This window comes from Salarias fasciatus, chromosome 14, assembly GCF_902148845.1.
Source record: "Salarias fasciatus chromosome 14, fSalaFa1.1, whole genome shotgun sequence".
Lineage (NCBI taxonomy): Eukaryota > Metazoa > Chordata > Actinopteri > Blenniiformes > Blenniidae > Salarias > Salarias fasciatus.
The window spans coordinates 3,025,229-3,050,336 of NC_043758.1; the positions used below are offsets into that span (position 1 = coordinate 3,025,229).

At 45.2% G+C, this 25,108-nt stretch overlaps 1 protein-coding gene across 3 annotated transcripts; it reads left to right on the forward strand.

Moving 5' to 3' along the window:
• LOC115400416 (zinc finger protein OZF-like) lies at nucleotides 1-24,443 on the forward strand. Of its 3 annotated transcripts, none has more exons than XM_030108280.1 (4): nucleotides 1-337; nucleotides 7,021-7,317; nucleotides 23,183-23,769; nucleotides 24,190-24,443. In XM_030108280.1, the coding sequence occupies exons 1-4, from the start codon at nucleotides 166-168 to the stop codon at nucleotides 24,289-24,291; spliced, it is 1,158 nt and encodes a 385-aa protein (XP_029964140.1). In that variant the 5' UTR covers nucleotides 1-165; the 3' UTR covers nucleotides 24,292-24,443. The 3 variants fall into 3 exon arrangements, with proteins under 3 accessions (XP_029964140.1, XP_029964138.1, XP_029964137.1); XM_030108278.1 differs by having other exon boundaries at nucleotides 23,183-23,642; nucleotides 23,811-24,443; XM_030108277.1 differs by having other exon boundaries at nucleotides 23,183-24,443.
• The last annotated feature ends 665 nt before the right edge of the window (nucleotides 24,444-25,108 follow it).

The following is a 25,108-nucleotide window of genomic DNA, read 5'->3' on the forward strand; positions in this document are numbered from 1 at the left end:
GTGGCAACAGTAAGCGCGTGTTGAGAAACTCTTTCTGAACTGGATCAGTTCTTCTCCTACTGAGGAGGTTTCAAGAGTCCGTGAGTTCACAGAGAAGAAGGAGTGTTGAGAACCGGCCTGAGTGTTTGAGTCTCCAGAGGAAACGTTTCACCTCCTGCAGCAGCAATGACTCCAGCTGAGGCTCTGAGAGAGTTTATTCAGCAGCGACTCACTGCTGCTGCTGCAGAAATCTTCACCGCGTTTCAACAAACTATCATCCAGTACGAGAAGGAGATGAACGTTCAGGACAGACTGCTGGAAATCACAGGAGAACTTCCAGCCCCGCTCTCCACAACAGGTACGTTAAAGCGTGGATGAACTGAGTCTGACTGCTGGAGGCTCCTTCCTTTTCTTCTGAAGCAGCAGACAGAAACGAGGCTGCAGCTGCTCTTCTGGCTCCAGGAGAAACAACAGGAGTGATTTTAGCTTCAGGGTCAAACAACATGTGTGTCAGAAACGCTGTTTGCAGACAGAAGCAGTGGTTTATTGAGCCTCAGTCTGAGCTAACATGCTAACTTCACTGAGGTTTCTGCAGCTTCTACAGTGAATGTTTAGAATAGAGACATGAGCAGGTCTGCTGGTGGGGGACAGACCGCTGGAGGAGGGGAGGTCCGGGCTTTAGCCTGCTCCAGTCCAGGACCAGGTCCAGGTTTTAGCCTGCTCCAGACCAGGACCAGGTCCAGGGTTTAGCCTGCTCCAGACCAGGACCAGGTCCAGGGTTTAGCCTGCTCCAGACCAGGACCAGGTCCAGGGTTTAGCCTGCTCCAGACCAGGACCAGGTCCAGGGTTTAGCCTGCTCCAGACCAGGACCAGGTCCAGGATTTAGCCTGCTCCAGACCAGGACCAGGTCCAGGGTTTAGCCTGCTCCAGACCAGGACCAGGTCCAGGGTTTAGCCTGCTCCAGACCAGGATCAGGTCCAGGATTTATTCAGTCTCAACCCTTTTTTCAGTCAGAAGTTCCCACAAGCAGAAACCAAGATTCCTTCTGTTGCTCACCACACATTGTTATCACATTCAGACATTCAGTGAGGTCCACTGCCAGCATTTAAACACCTGTCATATCAGTTATTTCAATCATTTTAGATTATGACCTTATCCTTACATAAGAGTTATCTGCTGATAGTGTTAGAGTGTGTGTGTGTGTGTGTGTGTGTGTGTGTGTGTGTGTGTGTGTGTGTGTGTGTGTGTAAAAATAAAAAAATACTGCTGCCTGGTAACTCGCCTGGCATGCCAGACTGACTTCATGTGTTACACACAAGACAAGACAAGATGTTTCCCCATATATCCCTGAGCATGGAGACAGTCTGGCATGCCAGGCTGCCTGGTAACCAGGCTGCGGTTAATTGATAAATACATCAGTCAAAGTTTGATGAATGAATTAATTTTTTGTTTTGACTTAAAACCAGTGTGTTGTGAGTCAGCCAGAGGTGAAGGTCATACAGTGACCTTTGAACTTCCCACTCTTTTCTGCTGACTGTCATAAAACAGGGAGGCTTTTTGATCAGATGTCCACATTTGGAACTGACTGAAGCCTTTGGATAACAGAGGAAACCAGAGGAACAGAGAGGTGGGGGTGGGGGGTTGGGACTGGAGAGGTCCAGGATCCTCTAATGCTTCCATGAGGACTCGGAATCAACTGATCATCAACCAGGCCCATCATCGGGCCGATATTCTGCATTTGGTGACATCGGCCTTTTATTTCTTAATCCATCAGCCGATAACAGATCAGTATGAAACGGAATTATTTTGGCAGCTGCCTCTCTGCCTGGACTCACTGCTCAGCTTCCAGCATCGTCCCGCCCACAGTACCATCTGATTGGTTACACTCGGAGCCGGCAGGGCTAACAGCCAATCAGCAGTGGAAGCTGAATGCACAGTGCCTGCAGAGCCTCAGATGTCTATGACAGTTTGTAAAAATGGGTGAGCATGAATCTCGTTGTAGGAAAATCTCATGTGGTGTACCCCAAGGTTCTATTCTGGGTGCTGAGTTGTTCAATGTTTATATTAATGACATTTTCAACGAGTCTTATCTTTTAAAATTGATCTTGTTTTCAGACGATACCAATATATTTTGCTCGGATGATAGTTATGCTTAATACTGTTAATAAGGAGCTAGGCAAAATAAAAGCTTGGATGGATAAAACCAAATTATCACTGAATTTAAACAAAACTAAAGCGTTGTTTTTTTGGGAATAGCAAAATAAATCCTGAATTAATCTTAAACATAGAAGGCGTTAAAATCCAAATGGTGTCTGAAGACGAGTTCTCAGGCGTAATGATTGATATCAGACTCAGTTGGAAGCCACATATAAGACACATGCAATCTAAAATCTCCAAAAGTATTGCAGTTATAAACAAAGTAAAATTTTTTCTTGATCAAGATGTGTTCAGAACTCTGTACTGTTCACTAATATCACCCTACCTCACTAACTGTATAACAATCGGGGCAATACTTACAAAAGTTCGCTGCATCCCCTTGCTATAGTCCAAAAACGAGCAGTAAGGGTGATACATTGTGCAGGTTATGATGATCACACTAATTATTTCTGAAGTCGAAGCTTTTAAAACTGAATGATTTGATTGACTTTTGTACTGTCTTACTTGTATATAAAGCAAGTAAAAATGTACTTCCTCTGAATATTCAAAAAGTATTTACACAGAGGGAAAGTGGATATAATCTAAGGGGTTTCAGAACTTTAAGGTCCAACCAGTGAGAACTACCAGAAAGAGTTCTTGTGTTTCTATCAGAGGCGTTAAGCTTTGGGACCGATTGAGTTTAGAGCTCAAGCAGTGTCCTAATATTCATCGGTTCAAATCAAGGTGCAAAAAAATGATGTTCACTCGGTACATATGTGAAAACAGTATATAACTCAAGTGTGTATGACTGTGGACTATTCTTGTTTGAATTTAAGGTGTGTTCAGTATATAATGTCATCCAATTTTGTTTTATGATTTTTTTGAATCACCACTGTTTGGGTCACAACAAGGGATCATGAAGGTATTACTGCATTAGAATGGGGGGCACGACTCAGTAAATAATGTGGTAAACTACTGGAATTAATTAATTGTCTTCGCTTAAGAGTACAACAACTACTTAGAAAAATTGTGAAAGTTACACCTTTTCTTCTTTCCCATTTGTACTGCTGGCGCAGTGGCGCTGGCGCCCCCTGATGGACGGCGCCCTGAGCATCTGCCTATACTGCCTATGCCACGGGCCGGCTCTGGCTGTGAGCTCCAGCGTCTGCTCCAGTGATGCAGCTCCACACAAACCTCCCCGTCCTCCTCTGATCCACCGAGACCAGGGACGGCTCAGGGACAGGGTTTGGCGCAAGTGCAGGATTTTACTCATATTCGCTGTGTTTTGTGTTGTTCAAAAGGACACATTGGTAGCTACGTGTTAGCTCTGTGATGCTAAGTTGCTACATGCTACTTTCTGCGTGAGGAGGGGGCGGTCCTCCGGAGAGAGCAGGGGAGGAGGGGGTGTGGGTCACGCATGCGCAGCATTTCAAAAAGGACTGTCACTGGATTTCTCTCTCCATGGAAAATCCTCTATACAACCTTTAAAAAAAAAATAAACATAAGTGACTTTTAACCAGCAGGGGGAGCCATGACACGAGCAGTGGTGATGGGCCCATTTGCATAGGGTGGGATCCAAAAAAAAAAAAAAAGGAAAATAAATATTTGAAATGACTGAGGGTGTGGCAGCATCGGCGTGGCCAGCGGGGGTCGCTGTGCTGTCTGCAGGGTCGCGCTGCGGTTCGCTCACTTGTAGTTGCATGCGGCGCTGCGGCATCAGGTATTAAGGATCGACCAATTATTGGCCTGGCCGATAAAGTCGACCGATATTGGGCATTTTTCTAATAATCAGCATTGGCCTTTTTTTCCACCAATATCCGATAAAAATTTTTTTTTACCGTATTTCCTGCACTATAAGGCGCACCTAAAAGCCTCTAATTGTCTCAAAGCCCAACTGTCTGCCTTATATTTCGGTGCACCTTTTTTTTTCAGAAAATACGGTAATAAAGACCACCCGGTTGTCAGTCAGTCAGTTGTCTTGACTACGGCTCCCATAATGCATTGTGATGTGATCACATGAGCAAACAACTTCTGCTTGCTTGTAGCTAAGCTAGCCAGTTCCAAAGAACGGCAAATATGAGGCAGATTCTCCGCCTCTGACCCGTCAGTCACCAGAATCACACAGTTTGTTCTCAAGTCTCCCAACCGGAGAGCACGGCACGCGGCTGCACAGCCGCGAGGAGCGGCCCGACGCCGGCGGACAGCCCGCTCGCTGGGACGCCAGGAGCGGTCGGCCGGCAGCGGTCAACCGGCAGCGGATTACAGTCAAGTCGGCCCCACGCACGCCACACATTGAAAACTGAAAAAAAATGACCGGTAAATGTGTCTGGTGCTGCTGTGGAACCGGGAGGAATCAAACACACGCCTGTCACAGACCGACCGCTGATTTTTTTTTTTCCAGTCTTCAATGTGTGGCGTGAGTGCGTGACAGAAGACGCGTGGGGCCGAGTCGGTCGGGGCGACCGGGGGTCGACTGGTTACCGTGCCGAGAACAGACTGCCTGCCGAAAAATGACTCCCCCCACGGGGGCGCGCCTCGATTAGTGATAACATTGATTTTAACATATTTTTTAGCGTTACAGTAGCTACAACTTTAGTTCAACCAGGATTCTCCATTGTTTATTTTATTATTATTTTTTATTCCTACAGTACAGGACATACAGGGGACAACATACAAGAAAATGAAGGAAAGAGTTGTGTTATCAGCAGCGACAGATAGTTGAATATTGGAGTTTTGGGGAAGTTATGGATGAGATGTAGAGCTGGGCGATATGGCCTCAAATCAATATCACGATAATATTGAGCAGTTCACCTCGATAACGATAAATGGACGATAACTACTTGGCTACTTGGGGGGGGGGGGCAATTTAATCACAGCTTTTTATTGTACTGGATTAAACTTATGACAGTTTACTGTGGGCTCAGGTGGTGCAAACATTATTATTTTATTTCTCATGATATGGGGTCAATTTTCTTGAAATCCTATTAGATTTATCAATATTAGGGTACAAAACATATCTATGTATCCTAACTTTCACAGCAACAGACGTCCAAATCCGACAGAACTCTGCTGGTAATGTAAATGTCTTCTCTGTGGGCTTTAGGGAAAATCCCATGACTGGAAGACTCTGGGAAATTATTAATGTTCCGTGGTTCCAGATGTTTCCAGTGTGATGTGGTGTTATGAGCAGCTGAGAATGGAACACAACTGGACGTCTACCTGTCCCTGAATTACAAATGAGCCCAACTTGTTTGTTTATAATCTCCTTCTCAGTTTCCTGTCCATACAGCATCGCTTCAGGAAATATCTACATCCACGCAACATAACAAGGACTCAAAACGATGTAGTTCACCCGCCAGGCCTTCAGATGGCGCTGTTACTCTGACACAGAAGCTCCAAAATAGAGAAGAAGACACGGAGCAGGACTCAGAGCTGCACATGCAGCGTGATATAAACAAACACACCAGAACATACAGCCTGTTCAATAAAAGAGCACGAGGAGCTTCTGCAGGAAATATCAGCCAATCAGCTGATGAGGAGTTTTACTGTCCCGGACAGTCGACCAGCATTAATCTGCAGCCCTGCAGGCTGTTAGCCTGTAGCCGCTAGCGGCTAAATTAGCATGTCGCCATGCTAGGTGTCCAGAGATCATGTCTGCTGGTTGGGATGTTCAGAGGGTAGAACAGCGTCGGTCTGCTCTGCTTCAGCTTCTCCTGCTGGCTGCTGTGATTTTAAACAGGAGTTGGTGGAGTCGCGTAGTGCAGCGTCTTAAAGGGACATGAACACAACCCACCTACACAGCCAAGGCGGACTTTTTTTAAATACCGAATTTACCGCCATGGGAAAAATGACGTCGGTTATCGTGATAAATCTCGGTAACGATAAATTTTCGGTATATCACCCAGGCCTAATGAGATGACTGCATTATTGTGTGTGTGTGTGTGTGTGTGTGTGTGTGTGTGTGTGTGTGTGATAAATATAATTACATGTATCAGTAATAATAATAATAACAATAATAATAAAGTAATCACACAATTATAAACTGAAAGAAAACAAAAGGCCTGAGTATAATGAATGTAGAAGTGTTTTCCACTGAGCACATCACATCTCTCTTCACTAGTCACTTCATTACTAAGTCACTGCTCTGGGCTGTGGAACAATGTCCCACCCACAGCTACATTTTGATGCCAAAATGTTCATTTTTGCTGCAAATGAATATCGGTTCAACATATCGGTTATCGGTTTCCATAAGTACCAATAATTGGCATCGGCATCGGCCCTAAAAAAGCCATATCGGTCGATCCTTATCAGGTATCGACTGGACCTGAGCACTGCCGGGCTCTGGCAGCCGTTCAAAAGCATTATGATGTACATAACTTGAAGACCAATGTACTGTATGTACCATTGTTTAAGATACTTGATTCAAGGGTGATCGTATGTAAATATATCTGCACGTTTATTTGAATCAATAGTAATTGTACATATGTGAGTATAAACTGTTTCAGTATTTAAACGTCATAAGAATTGTATTATTATGGCAGTATTGGAAGCAATCGCACTGAAGCACTTGATGTATGAGGGGTGGGATAAAATAAGTTTTCTTCCTCCCACTCCTTTTCCAGCTTTATGTACTGTATTTCATGACTAACATATAAATTGTATTGTCTACTTCTGTAAATCGACTATTTTCAGAAAAATGTTATTTTGCAACAGCTCGAAATAAATCAAATAAAATCAAATCAAAAATTCTTCAAACCTCACAGCTGCTGTCAGGTTTCTATAAAGGAGCAGTTTAATCTGTTTTTAAATGTCTCTGTTTTAAATGCAGCCTGTCGTGTCTCCTCCGTCCCTCACTGTCAAACATTCACGTCCGTCTCATCAGGGACTTTGTCTCGTTTCCTCCAGAGAGTCCACAGCAGCACAGCAGGAACCAGAAGACCAGTTCCAGTGGTGAGCAGGAGGAACATGGAGCTCCACACCTGAAAGAGAAGGAGGGTGTTGTTGAGAGGAGCGTTCCTGATGGAGGAAGTGAGGATTCCCACCACTCTGTGAGAGACTCCACCAGCCGGAGACTCTCTGCTGCTGCTGTGGAAATCTTCAGCCTGTTTCAACAAACTATCGTCCAGTACCAGGAGAAGATCGATCGCCAACGCAGACTGCTGGACGTCATCTTCCAACCTCAAATCAAGCTACACAGAATCGGTATGTTAAAGGAAAACTGGAGGATCCTTAGAACCAATCAGAATTATATGGTTCCAAATCGTAATTGGGCAGTCATAATGCCAATCACTGTGGGAATGCGTTTGCATGATGACATATCATGTCGAGTCGCCGCCTCTGTGCACGTTCTGGTTTCGAGCCGCGCATACGCAGAGCATTGTTTACAAAGTGACATGCAGTGGGAGCGATCAAAGCACCATTCAGACGCGGCTTGCTCCTCCCGGCGCCTCCGAAGATGGCCAGCCACAAAACGGCAGAGGATAGAAGAAAGGCCATAGAAAAGAAGAGCAACACGCGTGTTTTACTGGGAGGTTCCTTTACGAGGCGGCGGACATTCAAAGCACAAAAGGGATTTAGGACTGATCACGACGTGGGGAAGTTTCTGCTGGACAGGTAACATGCTGCTGATTATCCCATTCAGACGTGTTTCTGTTGCATAAACACGTAAGAAACTACTTTACGGATCGTATTCTGATGTATGAGTGGAAGAAGAGTCCGACATGATTACAGATGTGTTTTAATCCTATGCGGAAAGACGATGCTCCAGCTGCGCGGGTGTTAACAAACTGACATGCGGCTGACGTGCACGCTCCCACAGTCTTCATGCGGAGGGAGCCGCGCATGCGCAGTGCTCCAAAAATGGCAAATCGGCCATGTTGTACGAAATGGGTGGAGAATCCACGAATATGCCTTTAAAGTGTGAACGAACAGTGAGAGTGACTGCTGGAGGATCTCTGTCGTTATGGCTGTTTGCTTCAACCTCCACAGACAGAAGCAGGATCTGTGTGTTTTGTTTTTAATATTTTACTTTATTCAGCAGACTGGTGACTCCAAATACTTTCACTCTTCTTCTCCTCTTTCTTCTTCACCTACAGCACACAGCGCTCCCTCCGGTGTGGGAGTTTAATACCAGCACCGTACTCCACTTTAGGAAACACAGCATGTCCTTTTTCCTCAAGGAAATATAAACCAGAGCTTTAACAATGAACATTTGCTGTGTAGCATGAAAGTGAAAGACTAAATGTCTTCACAGCATCTCTCTGATGGCTTTAAACAAGAATATAATGAGTGTAAACCGTCTTCACTGAGCTGCTATGTGTGGTTTCCCTGTGTCTTCTGAAGTCCACGACGAGCTCCTTCATCCTGCTGGTGTTCAGGAGGAAGTCACTGATCAGACACCAGGATGTGAGGACCTGGACCTCCTCTCTGCAGGCCGTCTCCTCATTGTTGGTGATCAGTCCCACCACGGCTGTGTCCTCTGCAGAGTAGCATGTATGGTTTGTGTAGTGAATGGGAGAGCAGCCATGTGTGAGAGGTGAGCATCAAGTGTCGTGAGGACGGAGCTCTGGGTGGAGTCAGGGTTGAGGACGGAGCTCTGGGTGGAGTCGGGGTTGAGGACGGAGCTCTGGGTGGAGTCGGTGTTGAGGACGGAGCTCTGGGTGGAGTCAGGGTTGAGGACGGAGCTCTGGGTGGAGTCAGGGTTGAGGACGGAGCTCTGGGTGGAGTCAGGGTTGAGGACGGAGCTCTGGGTGGAGTCGGTGTTGAGGACGGAGCTCTGGGTGGAGTCAGGGTTGAGGACGGAGCTCTGGGTGGAGTCGGTGTTGAGGACGGAGCTCTGGGTGGAGTCGGTGTTGAGGACGGAGCTCTGGGTGGAGTCAGGGTTGAGGACGGAGCTCTGGGTGGAGTCAGGGTTGAGGACGGAGCTCTGGGTGGAGTCAGGGTTGAGGACGGAGCTGGAGGAGCCCAGGTCTCCAGGTGTCACATGCTGTGGTCTGCTGGGAGGAAAGTCCTTCATCCTGCTGCACAGGATACAGTTTGAGCATCGTCGTTCCAGTGTCCGTGGTCTCTGTAGTCACATTGTAGATCCCTGCAGTTTTGGAGGCAAATGAACTCCACGTTCCTGACAAGGTTACCTGACAAACACTGTGTGCAGGAACCCACCAATCACAGTGGTTCTTGATCAGTTTTCCAGAGCAGACCACACCCCTGCTCATAGAGTGAGTTTCTGGAAACAACATTGAAAGAAGAGCAACAAACAGGTTAAGTGTATTGAGGATGGCAGGAGTGCTTGGTTGGCATCGTGTTTATGGAAATGCTCTTGTTTCACTTTAAAACGAAGCCCTGAGTTCTTCTGTTGTTTTTCATTGATGTGATTTCACCAAACTTTTCAGTGATCAGCGATCACAACCATTCGGAATTTTCTTCCGGCCACATTTCTTCCTTGAGGACGACGGGCTCCCACTCTCCACGAGGCAGTGTGTATGTATATCAGGATGAGAAACAAAATCACAATGTCAAGTGATTATGGAGCTGCTTCCTTCATCCAGCTGCAGAGGTGCTTGATGGAACTATGAGGACTTGGTTCCCTCACTGGCCTGAACAGGGAAGTTGTGGACATGGATGTTTTTTGAAGAGGCATTTCCTGAGAACATTTGAAAGCAGGACGTCTCGTCATCCCTCCGTCTCAGGTAGCGTGGTGAACAGTTAACAGAATGTTGTGAAAATGAGAGAATAGTAGAGCCGGTCAGTCACAGCCCTTGCAGTCTGTTTCACTCTGACATGTTTGTGACCAAGATGGCGCCGGTGTATGTGGCTTGCCGTCTGCTGCTCTCATTTAGTTTATTGTTTGAGTGTTTTCCTTACTTGTCACTTTACAGAGCGAGTCTCTGCTGGTGTATGATCGCCAGTTTCTCCTCGCTCTCCGGTTTAAAGTGGGAGATCTCGCTTCATGCGACTACGGTGGGCATAAAGCCTTACCTTCGCACCTATCGGGAATCCTGGCTCACCTGTACAGGGCCTCGACTCCTCAACTCTCCCTCCCTGGCGAAAGCGTCTCCGCCGCCGTGGTGAACGCCGTGGTCAGCTGGTGACACTGAAGGTCTGCCTGGCACGGCCTTTTTCCATCTCCGACAGGACATGGATTACCCCGCTCCTTCGTGATGCCCCAGCGCTTCCTGGACCGCATCGAAGTTGGGTTGTCCTGTGCACCAGTTTAAAGCTGCGTTCCTGCTCGGCGCTGTCGGACTTTTAACCCTTCCACCGCTGTTCCTCTCTCTGCTGCCTTCAACCAGCTCTGTTCCCCTTGAACTAACTGGTCCGGTGGAGTCCCTTAGATTAGATTAGTTTATTTGAGAGGGGACAGCGCAAATTCATAAAACACATGATTATACAAGGTTAAAAAAGCCAGAATTAATCAAAAGGCTATTTTTCATCTGTAGTCCCCTGACCATGATGTAAAAAAGTCATTTAAAAAAACATTTACACGAAGACAAACAGTTAATAGAACAAACTAGAAAAAATTTGCAGTTCCTGAAGAAACTGCAAGTGTGAATGCTGAGCTGAAAATTGTAAACTGTAATGCAAAAGAAGTTCAAGAAGAAAGGTTGAAAAGGAAGTTGAACAAGTTTTGAAAATAATTGAAAAAAGTTGAAATAGTTTGAAGAGACTGCAAAGAGTTGAAAGCGGTTGAAAAGGGTTGAAAAAGTTTGAAAACACTGCAAAAAGTTGAAAAAAGTTTGAAAAGTTTGAAAACACTGCTAAAAGTTGCAAAAGGTTGAACAAGGTTGAAAAGGTTAAAAAAAAAGCATAAAAAACTTGAAAAAGTTGAAAAAACTTGAAAAAGGTTAAAAAAGCGGAAAAAGTTGAGAAAGTTCGATTAAGTTGAAAAAAGGTGAAAAAACGTGAAAAAGTTTGAAAAACTTAAAAAAAAGTCATAAAAATCTGAAAATTTTTAAAAAAGGTTAATAGTTGACAAAGCAGAAGAGAGCAGTAAACAGCAGTGGAGTCAGTGTCAGAGTAACAGAGGATCAATAGAGCTCCAGTCTGAATGGAAAAATCCAGACTAATCAAGCAGCAGCAGCACAACAGGTGTGTCTGTTGCTATGGAGACCAGCTGCACAGCAGCCATGACAGTGAATCAGTGAATCAGCACTTTTTAATGGAGTGCGCATGGTTGAAGAAATGGCATTTCTCGGGGACCAAAAGGCGAAATTGAAAAAGATTTTCACACAGTCAGATTCAGAAGTCTTTCATGAATGTAATGGTGCAGGAATCATGTCTGTAGGATCATCCATTCAGCCACGGCGATGGTGCGAACACGAGTGAAGTTTTGGATTCAGGCGTCTCGAAAATGCATTGGAGCGGAAGGGAGAAAATTCTGCACTCTCCTCAAACAAATGCCTCTGGAGAGAGAACCGTTTGAGATAGAGACAAAGTGACTCAATTGTACGGGTCGCAAGAAAAATTCCTACATTTTGAGGGGTTATTGTGCAGATTGAGCCAGAAATGTGGCCGTATGGACGAGAAAAGAATTTTTTTGGGGGTTAAAATTCAGAGCCTCCCACACTCTAATTGCCACTCTCCCACTCTAGCTTCTCCAATACACACCCATTATAAACTCCAAAAATGGCTGAAATTCTCTCCATACTTGAAGGGTCACAGCTGAATTTTGGTGAAAGATTTTGCAATGATATTACATCGCTAAATAGAGGACAAAAATGCCTACGTTTTAAAGCTAAAATGACTTGTCTCCGTGAAAGTATGACAAAGTTGTAAGGTTTCAAATTTGAAGGAGTTGAAAGGTCAGTTGAAGGGTTTTCCCATTGACTTCAATGTTAAAAATAATTTTAAAATGTTGAAATATTTCAAAAAGTTGAACAAAGTTGAAAAAGTTTAAAAAGGTTGAAGAAAGAGTTTAAAAAGTTGAATATTTTAAAAGTTGAATGGTTAAAATCGGTTAAGATTTGAGGAAGTTATAAGGTTCCAAAGTTTGAAAAAATCTCCATCCGTTAACATGGGGAAAAAAGTTGCACAAAAGTTGAAATATTTCAAAAAGTTTAAAAGATATTAAAAAGCTAGAACATAGCAGGAATGTCCTTAAAAAGCTGCACATTTTGATATCTGAATGGTTCAAATCGGACAAACTTTGTAGGAGGAGAAGCGTGCCAAAAAACGGCGGAAGAAGTCAGAAGAGGAATGTAATCGTGTGAATGCCTTCAGCATTCACACAATGACAAAGTCTAACACGTAAAACACAACATACAAAGACAACCTGTAAAAAGGACAATTAAAAGCATGTTACAATAAGAGACATAGGTTCAAAACACACGACAAGTATCTTTCGTGCTGACAGGTGTCAGTGTTGAGTAGCCACAGTTTTCAGTGTTTTTTAAAGGTCTGGTAAGTGTTTTGTTGTTTAACCTCCTCAGGTATTGAGTTCCACTCACAGACCAGGCTGACTGACCCAAAGCACTCTGCAGAGGGAGGACACAGTCTCCTCTGACAGAGCCACGGGTGACAGTACAGGTCTTTTTCTCTGACAGATGAACTTTGCGAAGGGGCTGGAGCCAAACGTGCATTGTTTTATTGATTAAACATAAAGCTGAAAATTTTTGGAAACTGTCCCAGTTTAAAAGGTTATACTTTTTTAAGATTGCACAATGATGAGAATGTCTTGGTTTTTTTGTCCAGAACTTTAATGGCTTTTTTGTATAAAGTTTGCAATGGCCGTTTAGCACTTTGACTTGCCTGAGACCAACTTGTTAGGCAGTAGTTGAAATGACTGAAAATCATTGAATGTAAAAATATTTTTGGTGCCTCAGCTGACGAATTGAACAAAAGTTTGCAAGACTCATTTTCACTTTTTTCGAAACTCTTTCAATGTGACCTTTAAAGGAGAGCTGTGAGTCAGTCAGTAAACCCAGATATTTAAATTGGCTTACAATTTGCAGCTTTTCTCCTGCAACAAATATGTCCGGGTTGTTAGAGTTACTGTTGGCTTTACTAGAAAACATGCCAACAGTTTTAGAGACATTTAGTTGCAGACAAGACTCCTGCGCTCCTGGTGCAACTTGAGTGTGTGCATGGGGATGTGAGGCCGTATTCAACAGCTGAAATTGTGTTGACAGTGCAGGGTGAGACGTTGAAGCTTCAGGTGGGCGTGGTTGACAGGCTTCCATATGATGTGCTGGGAACTGATGTTCCAATGGTGGCTCACCTGTTGAGAGCAGCACAGCAGCAGTGTATGGTGGTGACACGCAGCCAGGCCAAGGGTTTGGTGCAGCCTCTTCCAGAGGAATGGTTGCGGGAGCTGCCATTTTGGGACGTCGGTATGGAGGGTGAGGATTTACCAAGCAGGGATCGTAAGTCGAAGCGTCAGCGGAGGGAGGCGAAACAGATGGGAACCGTGCGAAAGTTGGAGACCCTACTGCCTTCAGCAGAGTCACTGGGGAAGGATTTTGTGCAGCTCCAGAGTTAAGACTGCAGCTTAGCAGGACTGTTTGACAGAGTTGACAAGGGTCTGGAGAAAGGGACGAAGCAGGAGTTCGCAGTGATAGATCAGCGACTGTATAAGCTCGGGGGAGGTGTGAAGCAGTTGGTGGTGCCGAAGCAGTTTAGGACTTCTGTGATGGAGCTGGGCCACACTATTGCTATGACAGGTCATTTAGGATGGGAAAAGACCTTAGCACTCATCCAACAAAGGTTTTTCTGGCCTGGTATTACACAGGATGTGGCTGAGTTCTGTAGCTCCTGTCCAGAGTGCCAGGTAGGGGTGGGCGATATGGAAAAAATGTCATATCACGATTTTTTTTTAAATTAATATCACGATCACGATTTTATCACGATTCTTTTTTATATTGATTTTTCTAGACGAATTTGCAAGTTTGATCATTTCCCCCCTCAATGTTAAACATATAAAACGTATAAAATGTATTTAAACATGTAAAACCCTAACAGAAAAAAAGACAATTTAAGCTAAAGAAACGGGCTTTAATTTAAATAGTACAGGTTTTTTTCTAATCAAAATATGCAATGAACACAAACATAAAAAGTCATGAACAGCAATAGAGTGCACTTTTGCAACACAAAAACTAAGCACACCAAATAGATTATTAAAAAGGGTCAATAAAAATGCAAACTTAGCTGGTTACTACTTAAAGGGCAACAATTTAGAACAAAAACAATTTAACTTTAATATCTATAACCTGAGTAAATAATACAGCTGCTTGAGAACATTTTTTTTGTTCAGAGATCTAAGCTTGTATCTCCTTTTAAAAATGAGATAAAAGATAATGAACAATAAAGTACACATTTGTAACAAAAAACTAAACACATCAAATAGCTTTTTAGCAGTTTTAATGGAATATAGTTTTAATAGTTGCGCTATATGACCACTAGAGGGCTCTGTCTCCATTGAAATACAGCCCCTCATAATGCGATTAAATCAAAGACGTTCCACTAGTTTTCAGACTAAAGGTTCGTTTCAGCTGTTAACTTGATGAAATGTTCACTAAGTGTCTTTTCACATTTCTGTGATTTGTTGTACATCAAATCCCTCATGCTAGCTTGTGAACTGCTAGCGGTAGCTCGGTAGCTAGCGTTAGCATCGGTGATAGCTTCAGCGTGTATCTCTCTCCAGCTTGTTGGGGTGTTTCTATGGCGACTGATCTCTTGTAGATCCCGTACTGCTGCTGTAAACCAGCTCTGCCTGACACAGCCTCCACCCAGCAGCAGCTCCAGTCAGAAAAGCTCCACAGCGCTCCGCTCGCTGTTAGCTGCCTTTGCGTCCCGAACGCAGCGCTGGCTGTGGCTGCGTTTTTTTTTTTTTTTTTAAATCATCGTTAATGTTGCTCAGCATGTATCTATTGTGTCTGTGGATAACTGCACTGGAGGGAATATTTAGTTGATATTATCTGAAGCTTTCAGGTAACATCATCACTCCCAAAAATATTATATATAGGTGAAAAAATAACAATGAGAACGTGACATTTTAACGATCTTTCTGATTTATGAGATCGTCCAGACGTTATAATCCTTAACGATCTTATATCGTCATATCACACACCCCTAGTGCCAGGTCACTGCTGGTATCAGACTGTCAGACAGAGCACCTTTGTGTCCACTGCCAGTGATTGAGGAGCCTTTTTCTCGGGTTGCTATGGATATAGTGGGACCATTCCTACCTAGCAGTTCAGGAAACTGGTATATCTTAGTCATCTGTGACTATGTAACTCGATATCCTGAGGCATTTCCTCTTCGATCAATAAAGGCCAAACAGGTAGCTAAAGTGCTGGGGCAGCTCATCACATGAGTAGGCATTCCTAAGGAGATCATCACGGACCAGGGAACAAACTTCATGTCCACACTATTAAAACACACTTATAAGTTTCTGGGCATCAAGGCCATACGTAGTACTCCATATCATCCTCAAACAGATGGATTGGTGGAGCGGTTTAATCAGACCCTCAAACGAATGCTCCGAAGATTTGTCAGTGAAACTGGAAAGAACTGGGATGCCTGGCTTCCATATCTCCTCTTTGCTTACAGAGAAGTGCCACAAGCTTTCACAGGGTTTTCCCCATTTGAACTGTTATATGGCAAAGCGGTGAGGGGGCCCCTGGATGTATTGAAAGAGACGTGGGAGGAACCACTGACTGCCACCCCCAAAAATGTGATCTCTTATGTCCTGCAAATGAGAGATAAACTGGCCCAGTATGCAGTAATGGTGAAAGAAAACATGGTGGAAGCCCAAAAGGTCCAGAAAGGGTGGTATGACCGCCACAGCAGAGAGAAGGAGTATACACCTGGCCAGAAGGTGTTATTGCTACTGCCTTCCTCAGAACACAAGCTACTGGCGAAGTGGCAGGGCCTGTTTGAAGTGGTGAGTAAAGTGGGGCCTGTTACGTATTAAGTCAACATGGAGGAGAAGGGGAGAGCCAATCAGGTGTTCCATGTGAACCTCCTCCAGGCATGGAAACAGAGAAAGCAGACTGTGGGGTTGGTTTGCAAAGTGGGGGATGAGGAAATCATGGAGGGTTGTTTCCCTTCTGATGAAGAGGTGGAGTCTGTGCCGAGCCTGGATCATCTGTCGGAGGGGAGAAGAGCGTAGGTCGAGCAGGTGCTGAATAGGCCCGGATTGTTCACCAAGAAACCAGGACTGACTTCAGTGGTGGAGCATGACATACATCTGCAGGACTCCACACCAATCCGGCAACACATGTATCGTATTCCAGAACGTTTGTTGAGCACATTAAAAGAAGAGGTTGATGCTATGTTGCGATTGGGGGTGATACTGCCCTCAGAGAGTGCTTGGAGCAGTCCTCTGGTGCTTGTCCCAAAGAAAAACGGCGAGATGCGCCCTTGTGTGGACTTTAGAAAAGTGAACAGTGTTTCCCGCTTTGACTGTTACCCCCTTCCGCGCATTGATGACCTCTTGGACCGCCTCGGTCCTGCCAGATTCCTGTCTACATTGGACCTCTGCAAAGGTTATTGGCAGGTGCCGCTAGCCAAAGAAGCAAGACCGCTGACTGCCTTCAGGACCCCCTTTGGACTCTTTGAGTTTACAACGATGCCATTCGGCCTGCAGGGGGCGCCAGCAACATTCCAGAGAATGATGGACAAGGTGTTACGGGGCTGTGAGGAGTTTGCAGCAGCATACCTGGATGATGTGGTTATTTATAGCCGCTCGTGGGAGCAGCACCTGAAACACCTTGAGACTGTTCTGGATCGGATTCAACAAGCTGGACTAACAGTTAACGGTTCTAAATGTGCTGTTGCCCACAAGGAGATCCAGTATCTTGGCTACAGCATTGGTCCTGATGGTTTACAACCACAGGTGGACATGGTGGCGGCAGTTCAAAACTGTCCAGTCCCTCGTGCACGGAAGGCAGTGAGGTCTTTTCTGGGCCTCATTGGCTGGTACCGTCGGTTCGTGCCAGATTTTGCGGACATTGCCTACCCTTTGACCGAACTGACCAAAACAAAAGATCAGAAACCCTTCCGGTGGACCAAGGAGTGTGAGGTGGCATTCCACCGGCTCAAGAACGTGATATGCAGCCACCCAGTGTTGGCAAACCCGGACTTTTCAAAAGACTTTGTTGTGCAGACTACCTCACAGGCAGATCCTTCAGAGTGTCATGGCGAGGGGAGGTGTCAAGGTCACATGACCTATCAACAGGGGTCCCTCAGGGGTCGGTGCTTGGCCCCTTACTCTTCTCTCTGTACACCACTTCACTTGGTGCAGTGATTCGCTCCCATGGCTTCTCCTACCACTGTATGCTGACGACACTCAGCTCTTCCTCTCTTTTCCACCTGACGACACGACAGTCTCAGCTCGGATATCAGCATGTCTGGCTGATATCTCCACCTCGATGAAGGAACGCCACCTTCAGCTAAATCTGTCTAAGACTGAACTCATGGTCTGTCCAGCTTGTCCATCTGTCCAGCCTCAGATCAGTGTCCAACTTCACTCGAGCCTACTTGTGCCCACAAACTCAGCCAGAAACCTGGGTGTCATGATTGATGACCAGATGACCTTTAAGGTTCACATGGCCTCAGTTTCTCGGTCTTGTCATTATGCCCTCTACAACATCAGGAAGATCAGACCCTTCCTGACCCAACAGGCCCCCCAGCTTCTGGTTCAGGCTCTCGTGATATCACGCATTGACTACTGCAACTCTCTTTTGACGGGTCTCCCTGCATGTACAGTCAAACCTCTACAGAGGATCCAGAATGCAGCACGTCTGGTCTTCAACCAGCCCAAAAGAGCTCATGTCACTCCTCTGTTCATCTCCCTTCATTGACTTCCAGTTGCAGCCAGGATCAAATTCACATCTCTCCTCCTGGCTTACAAAATGCTTACAAGAACGGCTCCGGCCTACCTGGATTCCCTGATCCAGGTCTACTCTCCTTCACGCCCTCTTCGCTCTGCATGTGAGAGACGTCTGGGGCTTCCAGCCCAGCACGGCTCTGAACCTCCAGCCAGACTCTTCTCCTCTGTTGTTCCCAAATGGTGGAACAAACTTCCTAACTTGGTGCGTTCCGCCGAGTCTCTTTCTACTTTCAAGAGACAATTGAAGACTCAATTGTTCAGAGAACACCTTGGGACTTAATCCGACCCCATGTTTGGGGAAGAATAGATCAGGTGTTCTAAAAACCAGCACTTATGTACCACTGACTAAGATGACACACGCACACGCACGCACGCACACACACACACACACACACACACACACACACACACACACACACACACACACGCACGCACACGCACAGTCTCGTATTTCTATCCTTGTGGGGACCTTCCATTGACTCCCATTCATGTCTAGCCCCTAACCCTGACCCTTACCCTAACCCTAACCCACACCACAACAAAGCCTAACCCTAAAGAAATGTTTTTGCACTTTTACTTTTTTCAGTAACAACAACATGGTCAAGAAAACACTGTTTCTCCTACTTAGGACCGGAAAAAGGTCCCCACAAGGCACGTCGTTCCACGTTTTGCTATCCTTGTGGGGACATTTGGCCCCAACAAGGATAGAAATACGAGAACGCACACACACACACACACACACACAAAAGGGGTGGGGGGGTAGTGGCTCCTCTTCTGCAACTTGATGCCAACTCCCTTTACCAATCGCACTTGAAGTAATTGAAGCATTTACTAATGGTTTCTTTCTTTCTTATGTCTGTATTCTTGCTTGTGTTGTACGTCGCTTTGGACAAAATTGTCTGCTAAATGAAATTGTAGAATTGTAGAATTGATACAGAGTGGTGCTTGAAGGTTTGCGAAACAGCCGCTCCCGTAGGATCCATAGATACGCGTGCTTTCAACACTGTTGCTCTTGGTGAGCCATCGCCGCTCGGACGAGCAGTTTGTGGACAACTTGCTCTTTCTTTTGAGATATTTTCTGTCATTCACTGTGCGCAATAAACTCCGAAGAGACACTCCTCCGCTGTTTCCAGCGTAGGCGCCCTAGCCGAGACACCCAACCGGCGCTTGAGATATTCCACTCAGAGAAGCCACACACGGTGCAGCGGTGCAGGTAAGCACGTCACCAAAGCACGGTGAATCCACCCCGCCAGCTGCGACATCGACCCCGACCACAGGCAGCTCAGGAGCGCTCGCCAGAGAGATGGAAAAGTCGGGGTGAATGTTTTGCTCAGTCGTGTAGCATGTGCATAAAGTTATTACCTTTAAGTTTCCAGCGGTGCTCATGTTGTGGAGTGATGTGATGGTAGGGGGTCCCTCTGGAGATGTTCCAGTCGGTCCGGGGCATTGGTGGATGTCCCCAGAAAGTAGAAGTCCCATTGTGATTATAAGCGCAAGGCTCTGGTGTGGTTTTAGAACAGACTTGGCGCATTTCCTTTCGTTGCCAAACAGATGAGGATGAATGAAAGACGCTGCCAAGACGTAGGCCCAATCCCAATTCTCTGCTTAATCCTCACTCCTCAACCTTGATCCTCAATCTCAAATTAAGTGCCTCCTAATAACAAGTGTTAAGGAATGTAAAGTCACTTGGAAATGGGACAACCCTTAAAGTCAGTTACGTCCTTGGACCACAGGGGGCAGCACTGCGCAAGAGGGTAGAAGAAAGCTGGAAGTGCAGTGTGTCCTGCAGGAAAAAAACTTTGGCCAGGGGGGAGCGTGCGGCGGGGAGTTTTTGGACCGTCGGGAGGGTGCTAGCGGCTAGCGCGACGCTTTTTTGGACCATCCGAAGGAAAAAGAGAGCGCACACGCATGGACCGCTGTTTTTTTTTTTTTTTTTTTTCCCCTCTCCGTTGTCAAGGCGCTGCAGAATTTAGCGCGGTATCGGTGGTGGTGGTGGGGGGCTGGCAGCAGTAATAATTTTGGTCAATGATCCATAACAACGCCCTTTATAACTGTAAGTACTGCGCCCTGCATTAGAAATGTTGAACATTTTGCATGTGTGACCTTGTTAATAAATGCATTCAAATGAATTATCTCGATTTCTTTATAATAGCCTTTGTAAATATTATCTGTGATAGAAAGTTAATACAATTACTCCCAAAGTAATATACACAATTTTTTATTAATAAAATAACAGCAAAACAAACTATTTAACAAGCATTCTGGGTCATCCTTAACTCCAAGGGAGGTCTCATAGAATCTCAAAATTAAGGGAGATAACGTCCCTTAGTCTCGCTCCTTTCCTCAACTTGTTTAGGAATGGGACAGCACTTAACTTCACGGGAGCGCGCATTTTGAGGAATGAGGAGTAAGATTGAGGATTAAGCAGAGAATTGGGATTCGCCCGTACTTTCCGAGTCCAGGATGCTTAGTAGCTTTGATTGCCACAAAATCCAAGGATATCGATTTATAGAAGGGGTTGGTACAATAGCAGTCCTTAAGTATTTGATTGGTATCGGTGTAGAAGAGTATACTTGCCCCTACCCCTGCCACACCCGGCGCCACCATCTTTCAAACACACACCTCCAGAATTACATCAATTACATCCACGGTTCCATTCCTCCTACCAAACAATCCTGGACTCAGTGGCTCCATTAAAAACCAGGCAGCCTGAAGCCAAACCTGAGCCCTGGTTCAATGAGAGAACTCAGGCAGCAGGAGGGAGAACCACAGAGCTGAGCACAAGTGGAAGAAGGACAAGTTGCACATTTCATTCCAAATTTAAAAAGACTGGTGGCACAGATATCAGAACACCGTTAAAGGCGCTAAGACAGAATACTTGTCAAACATTATTATGGAGAACTGACACGATCCACATATGCTGTATAGAAATTTAGACTGTTCTTAATGTCCCACAGCCTGTCTGCTTAGAACCATCCTATGAAACCTGTGAGGACTTCCTTCGGTTTTTCATTGATAAGGTTTTTTCCACCAGGGCCTGATTCTGATCCCTGACCTCTGACCCCTCTGGCTCTGTTCATTGCTCTGGTGTGTTTCAGTTCGTACCAGTGACCTTATCATCCTGACAGGATGTGGTTGCCCACATTAAGCCCTCAGGTTCCCCCCGAGGTGCTGTTCCTCCCTCATCTTTTTAAAGACATGTTTCCCAGCAGTGGTCAGCTTGTCAGAATCAGAATAGACTTTATTGTCATTGCACAGGGGGGTACAACGAAATTTTGTGGGTGCTCATGTAAAGCTACAATTCACCTCGATAAAAAGATCAAGGACAGGAAGGCTAGAGACAAAACATAAGGGACAAAACAGAAAAACAACACAGGCATTTTGGTGAAAACAAAATACAAAGATAGTGAGACCAGAGAGCTTCTCCTGATCCGTGGGAAAGAGGAGATTCGTCTACAGGTAACGGGGACTGTGTTCCGCTGCATTGTTTACTTTGGTTTTGCTCCGTCGCGCTGATGATGTCATCAACGTGGGACACCATCAGCGTGGGAAAACGCAGCGACGCGGCTCGCCAGCAGGCGGCTAGACCCGGGTCTGCAGGCAGTGGGAAAGGAGTCTAAAAAGCCGGTATTTAGCGGGTCGAAAACACGGTTCCACCTGCTAGTTGCAGTGGGAGAGGGGTATTATTGACCTGTAGCGTCTCCCAGAGGGCAGAAGGTCAAACGGGGTGGGCAGGATGTGAGGGGTCTCCCGTGATGGCTTTGGTCCTTCTGAGGCAGCAGGATGTGGAGATGTGTTCCAGGCTGGGCGGGGGGCAGCCGATGATCTTTTGGGCAGTGTTAATGACCCTCTGCACCGCCTTCCTGTAATCAGCTGTGGAGCCTGCGCACCACACACTCTAACAGTATGTCAGTACGCTCTCCACAGAGGAGTGACAGAAGGCCAGCAGCAGCTTTGTGTCCAGGTCCTTGCTGTCATTAACAGCAGTTTGTCCTCTGCTGTTTTCCCTGTACAGTTTAAACATGCATGCAACCCCTTCTAAAGAAACCTGGCCTGGATCAGGCTGTCCTGGATCATTTTAGGCCCATCTCCAAGCTCTTCATTTCAACATTCCTGAAGAAGATTGTCGACCTGCAGCTGAAAAACCACCCAGACAATCATGACATCTTCCAGTCCAGTTTTAAGGTCTGCTGGACCTGCTGGATCTGACTGCTGCATTTGACACCGTGGACCACAACATCTTAATATGCCGACTGCAGCACCTGGTTGGCATCAGTGGTTCAGGTCCTACCAGACAGACAGAGCTATGTGTGTTTGAATCCTCCTCTACCCCTCTGTCTTATGGGATTCCACAGGGCTCAATCTTGGGGCCACTGCTTTTCTCTCTCTATTTATTACCACTGGGGTCCATCCTGAGAAGAGATCTCCTTTTTCCATTATGCGGAAGACAGTCAGTTATGTCCAATTAAAAAAGAAATAAGCTTCTCATTAACACCTCTTCTACGGTGCCTTGAGGACATTAAAGCCTGGACGGCCCTGAACTTTCTAAAGTTTAATGAGAGGAAAACAGAGGTGATTGTGTTTGTTCCCAGTGACTCCTGTGAACCTCCACCTGCTGACTTGGGCCCTTAACTCTACATGTGAAGGCGATTGTTTTAAATGTGGGTTTTAAAATGAACAGTGATCTTAAACTGGATTCACAGATTAACGCAGTGGTCCGGTCCAGCTTGTTCCACCTCAGGAAGTTGGCCACAGTGAAACCCATTCTTTCACATCAGCACTTTGAGACAGTAATCCATGCATTTATTACATCTCGGCTGGATTAGTGTAACGCACTTTATGTTGGAGTCAGCCAGTCGTCCCTCGCACATCTCCAGTTGGTCCAAAATGCTGCAGTGCGGCTACTGACTGGAGGACGTAAGAGGGACACATCCCCCCATGCATTTTATTCTTGCACTTGCACTTATATTTATGACTTTGTACAGCACTTTGTGACAGTAGTAGTTGTTTTAAAGTGCTATGAAGGTAAAATTGAGTTGAGAACGCTGAGAAAATGTTGATCAATTAAATGACTTGTTCAGCAGCTGAAGATGCTCATCAAGCAATATTATAACAACTTTATGCTATCTTTAAAATGTGGAAGTTTTCAGTTTGACCACCTCGTTCCAGTTTTTTTTAGGCTTGCACGGTAGAAGTAATGAAGCGGATCTTTCATCTTGTCTTTTCTTGTCCCTGCAGAGCTCCAACAGCGACGTGACTCTCGAGGGGAGCAGGAAACAAACTACTCTCTAGAAAAAAAGGAACCAGAACCTCTAGAGATTAAAGAGGAACGAGAAGAACAAAGACCTCCCCAGATAAAAGAGGAACCAGAAGAACCAGGACCTGCACAGGTTGAGCAACACGAGGATCTGGGTTCCAGCCAGATGGGGGCGCGGCCTGTTGTGACGTTTGAAAGTGAAACCTTGAAGGTTCCTTCTGTTGAGGAGCTGAGTGACCTGAGTGACCCAGAAGAAGAACCAGACCCTGAGCAGCTCCTCTCTCAGGACTCTGAAGTCCACCATGAGAATCACCTGATTGACTTTCCAGTTTCAGAGAAGCAGGCTGAATGTGAGGAAACGGTTGGTGAACCTGTCCGTAAAAAGCCAAAACTATGTAGGAAGGCAAGAACGGTCACTGATCAGAAGAAAACTTGTGAAATATGTGGAAAAAGCTTCAGTTTGAAGTGTCATTTGTTGGTCCATATGAGGATTCACACAGGTGAGAAGCCATATTCGTGTGAAGCATGTGGAACAAGTTTCAGTAAACAGAGTCATTTGTTGGTCCACATTAGAACTCACACAGGTGAGAAGCCGTACTCTTGTGAAACATGTGGAAAAAGTTTCACTCGACATAGTTCTTTGTTTGACCACATGTGGATTCACAAAGGTGAGAAGCCATATTCCTGTGGAACATGTGGGATGAGCTTCAAGTATAAAAGTCATTTGTCGCGTCACTTTAGAACTCACACAGGCGAGAAGCCGTATTCTTGTGGAACATGTGGAAAAAGTTTCAGTGTACAGGACAGTTTGTTACGACACGTGAGAACTCACACAGGCGAGAAGCCGTATTCTTGTGGAACATGTGGAAAAAGTTTCAGTGTACAGAACAGTTTGTTACGACACATGAGAACTCACACAGGTGAGAAGCCGTATTCTTGTGAAACATGTGGAAAAAGCTTCAGTTACCAGTCTTATTTGTCAATCCACATGAGGATTCACACAGGTGAGAAGCCGTGTTCTTGTGGAACATGTGGGATGAGATTTACTCATCGTAGTTCATTGCTGCACCACCTTAAAAGTCACAATTAGATGAAGCCATGAAAGGCTCTCTTGGAGAGCTCATTCAGGAAGTTCAGCTTGATCCCCAAACCACAAACTTCAGGAGTTTTTTCTTTGTGGTCCGTCACAATAATGTGAAATTTCAAGAAATGAAGATTAAATGTTGACATGAATTCAATGGCTTTTCTTCTTCAGTGTTTGTTTTTCAGTTAACGTGGCTGAGTGGTCATTGTGTGAATGCTGAGGCATTCACACCTTTACATTCCAAATCTTTATTATTCTTCTTCCGACTTCTGACTTCTTCCGCCGTTTTTTGGACCTCTTCTCCTCCTACAAACTTTGTCCGATTTGAACCATTCATATATCAAATTGTGCAGCTTTTTAAGGACATTCCGGCTATGTTCTGGCTTTTTAATATCTTTTACACTTTTTGAAATATTTCAACTTTTGTGCAACTTTTTGTCCCATGTTAACGGATGGAGATTTTTTCAAACTTTAGAACCTTATGACTTCTTCAAATCTTAACCGATTTTAACCATTCAACTTTTAAAATGTTCAACTTTTTAAACCCTTTCTTCAACCTTTTTAAACTTTTTCAACTTTCTTCAACTTTTTGAAATATTTCAACTTTTTAAAATTATTTTTAACATTGAAGTGGATGGGAAAACCCTTCAACTGACCTTTCAACTCCTTCAACTTTGAACCATTATAACTTTGTCATACTTTCACGTAGACAAGTCATTTTACTTTTAAAATGTAGGCATTTTTGTCCTCTATTCAGTTATGCAATATCATTTCAAGATCTTTTACCAAATTTCACCTGTGAGCCTTCAAGTACGGAGAGAAT